The following is a 7,431-nucleotide window of genomic DNA, read 5'->3' as shown; positions in this document are numbered from 1 at the left end:
TTTCTATTCCGGGGCCGCAATGGGTGTAACGGTTCGTGCAAATACTTTCAATTTGATTCGTTAATTATTTTTTAGTAACGTGATCTATTATCATTTCATAACTTTTGATATCATTATCGGGGTGATGGCGTTGAACAAATTTTGCATATCATACATAATGTCAACCCATCTCGTCAATCCTGGGCAGCTGTGGGGAATATAGCTAGGGCAATGCTATACGCTCGTAATGAGGAAAGACGGCTAACAATGATGCCACCGCCCCAACCAGCAACTACAAGAAGACCCGTTGGACCGCAGGATGATGACCCTCCCGAGACTGTTCAGCCAATGCGGAGGGCTACTCGAGATCATCCAGGTGGTCATGTCGTCCCCTATCCCTTGGAGTATCATACGACAGATTTCACTCCGGGGTTCACTCCGGGGTTTGGCGAGTCAGATTTCACTCCGGGGTTCACTCCAGGATTTCGCCGGTCAGATTTCACTCCCGGGTTCTCACGGTTTGCGGGCCCATCTCACGGGGGATCCGATTTTCAATATCCCGACAATACACCGCTGCAGACTCCAGCTACTTCTGCCGAGCCTTATGGATCCGATTTCTCTCCTTTTTCTCAATACCCTCATACGGTAGGATATGTACCATCCGGACGGGGCATATTTGCAGAAGATATGCCTTCGTCATCCACACATCCTAGTCATCCGGATTCTCGTCCTCGACGTCCATACAATACTAGACTTCCCGAACAACGGAGACGACCTACTTGCGGAACGGGAGGTCATAGAGGAGGACAACATCATTAGTATATGTAATTACGGTTGACGATTGTTATATATTATGAAAATCTCATTTTTTTCATATATCTTACCAATTTTATTTTATGAATACTTTCAATTAATTACATAATTACAATATTGTTTATTAATTATATATCTTAATAAATTTTAACATTAATTACAACATATTTTTTTTTATTGCAATCGCAAAAATCCATCGTTAATCACCGCCAACGGCAATGTATATTGATTAAGACGCCGTTTCCCTTCGATCGACCGAATTTGAGCCCGATCTGATATCGTCGACCCTATCCGCCGGTTGTTGACACATCACCATTTCACCTTCCGGTTGGATTTATGTCTCTCCAATATATGAATATATTATGAAAATCTCATTTTTTTTTTCATATATCTTACCAATTTCATTTTATGAATATTTTAAATTAATTACATAATTACAAGAAAAACGGCGTTTTTTTAGGAAAAAGCCGGACTTTTCTTTTTGTGTGGGAAAAAGGCTGTTTTCCTTGTCAATTTTGCATTTTTCTCCCATCGGTGCTACTTCTTGATATCAAATGAACCCTCTTTTCCCTCTTTCCTCTTCTTTCAATCTTTTTAGCCGATCGAATTGCATAATTACAATATTATTTATATGAATATTTTACCAATTTTATATTATGAATATTTTCAATTAATTTCATATATTGTTAAATATGTCTTGAATTTTATGTACCCGGTCCGGTTTATCACCCGACTCGACATATTTTTGTGCGGCCCATAAAGTGGAGGAAAAATTGAGATTTACTTCATCATGCGGAGAATTGGGCCGATAGGCTCAACTCGGAGCAAGCGAACAAATCTCCTTTGCGATGCGAACATATTTGCGTGCGGGTTCGGGGGCAACGCCCCGGTGAAATTCTTTTTTGTGCCCTATTTTTTATACTGCAGGTAGAGTTTCTTTTCGTTTGCTATTGAAAATTTTCCTTATGTGAGAGACGAGTGAGCCGTGTACTTTTGTTCGATCGAAAATCGACTTCTGTAATCTATACTCTCCTTGATCATAGTGCAATTTCCTTGTCCCGACCTTGTCAATTTTGCATTTTTTTTCCCTTCGATGTTACTTCTCGATATTAAATGAACCCTCATTTCCCTCTTTCCTCCTCTTTCAATCTTTTTAGCCGACCGAATTTGCATAATTACAACATTATTTATATGAATATATTTACCAATTTTATATTATGAATATTTTCAATTAATTTCATATATTGTTAATATATGTCTTGAATTTTATGTACCCGGTCCGGTTTATGACCCGACCCGACATATTTTTGTGAGGCCCAAAAAATGGAGGAAAAATTGAGATTTGGTTCGCGACGCTGAGAGTTGGGCCGATAGGCCCAACTTGGAGCAAGCGAACAAATCTCCTTTGCGGTGCGAACAAATCGGCGTGGGGGTTCGGGGGCAACGCCCCCGAATTTTTTTTTTTTTTTAGCTCTATTTTTTATACTGCGGCTAGGGTTTCTTTTCGTTTGGTATTGAGGATTTTCCTTATGTGAATATTTTCAATTAATTACATAATTACAACATTATTTATGAATTATAAATCTTAATAATTTTTTGTATTAATTAATACTAATTATGTTATAAAGATAAGCTTCGCAAAAAAAAATATAAATAAAATAAATATAAACATGTTAAAAAATATGAAAATATTATAAATATAAATAATTAAAACACTTAAAAAACGAAATTTATAAAATAAAAAAAAATAAAAAAAGGGGATGGGCTTGCTCGCGGCCCAACCGCCGAGCAAGTGGGTCGCTCGGCGGTTGGCCGGCCGAGCGACCTAAGGCCGGCCCACCAGGCCCGGCCGCTCGGCAGCCGAGCCGCCGAGCAAGCCTTGCTCGGCGGTTGGGGTGCTGAGCGGGCCTCGCTCGGCATTCCACCTACCGAGCGAGACCCAAATCCGTTAATATTTATTTTTAAAAAATATTTTTGTAAATATTATTTTAAAAAAAATTAAATTGGAAAAAAACCCGTAAAACTATAAATTTGGAAAAAGACAAAATAGTTTCCCCCTTTTTTTTTATTAACAAAAAGTTCCCCTTTTGATGCGTACACTTTTTTTTTTTTTTAAATAAGTCAATGGGTGCATGCATGGGACAAGCCGTTCTGCCTGCGTGCGTGGAATTGCGCGTGGACCCCACGCACTTCATCCTCTTCCTCCAGAACGCGACTTTTCTTCCATCGCGCTTGTTCGCCAGATGCCGCCGCGAATTTCACTCTATGGGTCTCCTCCGATAACCAATTTTATACCCAATTGAGAAGTGGGTTTCGGATACCATACCAACTCGAGTACACAGATCAAAGGAATTGTGAAAAAAAAAAGCCAAGAAACTTACTGGAATCAAGCGAAAAACAAATGGACATAAACCCTAACCACCGAAACTTCGTCTATTTAATTCGCCTCCGGCGATCACCATAATGGCAAACAAACTTAGGGGTTTTGTTGCCCATGGCGATGCGACCACACTGTACAAATTTCGGATGGTGGGTGGCCGGAATTTGGCCAGCATTTTCTTTCAAGATCCGAAAAGCCCCAATTTACGGTTTATCCGAAAATTCCCCAATTTATAATGTGCCCACAAAATTCATCCATGAACATCAATGCAAAATTCATCAAGCCTCCATCCATACGCATATATACATAACTCATATAATCGGAAAATCATGAAATCATAAACCATCGCTCCGATACCAACTATAAGCGATTGAACATAAACTTCATGCGGAAATTCAATCATAGACGGATCTTCGATCTTCATGATTTTCACAATCAATAAGAATAAATACGTACCTTTGTCCATAGCGATTCTTGAAGAACGACCAATGTAGAAGACAAAGACGATTTGTACTTTACATTAACTATTTGATGGAGGATAAAAAACACAAACCGACGTCTGTTTGTTAAATGTCGTCTTACAACGGGTTGGAAAGAGGACCAGATTCAATTTAAATAAAGCTATCAATAGGCACCTCTTCAACAGACGCTATCCATCAAAGCATGTGAAAAGTTGTGTCTATTCATTTATGCCTTTTAATAACCAACACAATTAATTATTACATGAAATAATTATTAAACCGTTATTATAAAATCATATGGGCCACATTTATTTTACATTGGCTTCATTGCATCGAGCAAACCTAATGGAGGGAGCAATCGCTGGCTCTAGATCCGGAATCATAGCATTGGGCGAACTTGATGGAGGGAGCGACCGTTGGCTCTTGCTTCCTTGCTTCGAGCAAACCTCATGGAGGGAGCGACCCCACTGGATTTGGAATCGTTACGTCGAGCTGATGGAGGGAGTGACCACATTTTGAATTGAAGAAGAAAAAGCGAGCTCCAACTCCCCTAATATTTCAAGCAAAGAACGACGTTTTTGTGGTGTTTTTTCATGTCAATATCTCACGTGAATGTTATGCTGATGTGGAATTGTCACATCAGATCACTTAATGGTGATTTTTAACGGAGAAATAATTAGGGTAGATTTGAAACTAAAATAAAAGTTGGAAACTTTTTACGAGATAAAAAAATAGTAGAGGGCATATTACAAAACTTAAAGTTACGGGCTTTTTTAACGGAATTCGGCTCAAGGTTTTATATTCTTCCTTTTAATATTGGAATCCTCGCAATGCGTGGCTCTGGCCGGTTCAAGTTTCCATGCCAGACTGGAGCGATGTCCAAGTTGTTCACGAGACGTAAACCCCACTTCTTCCTCTTTCAGCTGAGAATCGTGCAAAGTCAACCGAAGTCAAAACTCTGATCATCATTTCCCGGAAGATGAAGCTTCCGGGCTTCTGCTCTGTGCTTCTCCTTGCCCTCCAAGCTTCTCTGCTCTCTTCTTCAATGGCGGAATCCCCACAAGATCGAACCCAAGAGACGTATCTCCAATGCCTCATCGACAGCTCCGACCCATCATCCCCACCAATCTCACCCCTCATCTTCTTCCCCAGCAGCCCCTCTTACTCCTCCGTCCTCCGGTCCTACGTCCGAAACCTCCGCTTCAATTCATCCTCCACCCCAAAGCCGCTCTTCATCGTGACCCCAAGTCACGTCTCCCACATCCAAGCCACCATCGTCTGCTCCAAGATCCATGGCCTAGAGGTGAGGATCCGCAGCGGAGGCCACGACTACGACGGCCTCTCGTACGTGTCGCGGGCTCCGTTCGTCGTCGTCGACATGTTCAATCTGCGATCCGTCGACGTCGACGCGGAAGGCGGGACTGCCTGGGTCGAGTCGGGCGCGACGGTCGGCGAAGTCTACTACGCGATCGCGGCGAAAAGCGGGGTCCACGCGTTCCCCGCCGGGGTTTGCCCCACCGTCGGCGTCGGGGGCCACTTGAGCGGAGGCGGGTATGGGAACTTGATGAGGAAGCACGGGCTGTCGGTGGACAATGTGGTCGATGCCGTCGTTGTGGATGCCAGCGGGAGGGTCTTGGATCGAGAGTCGATGGGCGACGATATGTTCTGGGCGATCCGGGGCGGCGGCGGGGCGAGCTTCGGGGTGATTGTGTCGTGGAAGATTAAGCTGGTGTCTGTGCCAGAGGTGGTCACCGTCTTCAAGGTGGAGAAGACGCTGGAGCAAGGGGCGACCGAAGTTCTTCATAGGTGGCAATATGTGGCTGACAAAATCGATGAGAGATTGTTCATTAGGGTTGTGTTGATACCAGTCGTGAGGAAAGATCAGAGGACAGCGAAAGCTAAATTTGTGGCGCTATTTCTGGGTGGTGCCGATGAGCTGCTCGACGTAATGTCTCAGAGATTTCCCGAATTCAAGTTGGAGTCGAAGGACTGCATTGAGATGAGTTGGATCGAATCAGTTCTGTTTTGGTCTAATTATCCTAAAGGAACATCCCCGAATGTACTACTCCAGAGAATCCCAGAGTCGGAGAAGTTCTTGAAGAAGAAGTCAGATTACGTGCAAGAGCCAATTTCGAAAGAGGGTCTCGAAGGGATATGGCAGAAGATGATGGAGCTGCAAAAGCCGGCGCTTACTTTCAACCCTTACGGTGGGAGAATGAGCGAGATCTCGGAGTCTGAGACCCCATTCCCACACAGGGCGGGGAACATCTTTAAGATCCAGTACTCGGTCACTTGGAAGGAGGAAGGCGATGAGGCTTTGAATCGGAATTTGCATCGGATAAGGAGTCTGTATACTCACATGACTCCGTTCGTGGCGAAGTCGCCGAGGAGCTCCTACCTGAACTACAGGGACACTGATCTGGGCATCAATCAAATTGGCAATGAAAGCTACTCTCAGGCCAGCATTTGGGGGACCAAGTACTTCAAGGGCAATTTCGATAGATTGGTGCAAGTGAAGACGATGGTTGATCCTGGGAATTTCTTCAGGTACGAGCAAAGCATTCCTTGCGTGTCATCTTGGCCGAATAGAATGGCTGAGTGAAGTTCTAACAGTAAACACGCATTATTCGCTAGCAGGGTATACCGTGAATCTGTATGTAATACATTGAATTTCTTAATTTAATGATGTTAAAAGGGCTGTTGGTCCACTGAGTTCCTTCAAGAATCATCAGATTTTTAGTTATTGTGATCGAGGTTTGAGCAGCTTTGACGCGAGCTTTAGCTTCGTCGAAAGCCCTCCGCTCAAATGGCGAAATCGGGTAAAGCTTTCGTTCAGACGTTTCTAACGGCACACCAATTGTCCCAATATGAAACCTGCATCATGAGATTTTGTGTTTTTCACTTTGGACCGTATGATCGCAATCACTTTTAGACGACTCATGACCCTTTACAATTCAAAGACGTTCCTGTAGAATTCAACTAAGAAATCACGAGGAAAAGTTTTGAGTCAAAAGGAAAAAAAAAATCACAAAAGACAAATTAAGAATAAGCAATAAGGCACAACAACAAAAAAAAAACAACTTAAACTATACCCACGGGACACATTTACGACTTTTTATGTGACTTCAAACATACCAAAGAATGCTTGTTGTAACGCATTTATTTTAAACATTTTCTTGTGACATAGAAAATCCTAAACTTGTACTTATATGACACATTTACCTTTTGTAAAAATTTTGTCGGATAAAATTTTTAGCCAAAATAGTATCACTTTTTGTTTCACTTAAGTCACGCAGACTTCATGTCAATACCGTTTACTCTACGGAGTCCATGTAGGCATGGTTTTTATTGATGGAATTTTGACGGAGGAGGGCAAATGTGTTATATAGGTAAAAGTTTGAGATTTTTGGTGTCACCAAAAAATGTTTATGGTAAATTTGTCGGAGTAAACCCAATTTGTGATTTTTGCCCTGAAAAATAAGATGGATAAGAGACAAGGAAAGTGGGCCGCTTTAAAACAAACTTCACCACTCGACCAGACCTTCGAAAGAGAGAAATAACTGGGTTGGTCACATAAGCCGTTAATTCCTGGGACTTTGTTCAATAGCCTAACCCATCCAAAAACGGCTCGGCCCATGTTTAAAATTCAGGAAAAGATATAGACAGTTAAACTTTTATCAAATATGTAATTTGATCCTTAAATTTTTACTTTATTTGATACGATTTCTGAACTTTAGCACAATATGTAATATCATTCATAAACTTTTAATTTGTTCAAGGTAATCCATGAACTTTTAA

General features: G+C 41.9%; 1 protein-coding gene across 1 annotated transcript; it reads left to right on the top strand.

The window, feature by feature from the left end:
• The first annotated feature begins 4,488 nt into the window (after nt 1–4,488).
• Nucleotides 4,489–6,384, top strand: LOC115733171 (berberine bridge enzyme-like 8). The gene has a single exon (XM_030663839.2). The coding sequence runs from the start codon at nt 4,613–4,615 to the stop codon at nt 6,233–6,235; it is 1,623 nt and encodes a 540-aa protein (XP_030519699.1). The 5' UTR covers nt 4,489–4,612; the 3' UTR covers nt 6,236–6,384.
• Nucleotides 6,385–7,431: the final 1,047 nt, after the last annotated feature.

The sequence above is a fragment of the Rhodamnia argentea genome, chromosome 9 (assembly GCF_020921035.1).
Source record: "Rhodamnia argentea isolate NSW1041297 chromosome 9, ASM2092103v1, whole genome shotgun sequence".
NCBI classification, from domain to species: domain Eukaryota; kingdom Viridiplantae; phylum Streptophyta; class Magnoliopsida; order Myrtales; family Myrtaceae; genus Rhodamnia; species Rhodamnia argentea.
The sequence above is the reverse complement of the archived record's forward strand: the minus strand, read 5'-3'. Positions and strand labels throughout refer to the sequence as shown.

Bases quoted from the DNA above. Each gene is read 5' to 3' on its own strand.
- LOC115733171 (XM_030663839.2), top strand. From the start codon at position 4,613: ATGAAGCTTCCGGGCTTCTGCTCTGTGCTTCTCCTTGCCCTCCAAGCT.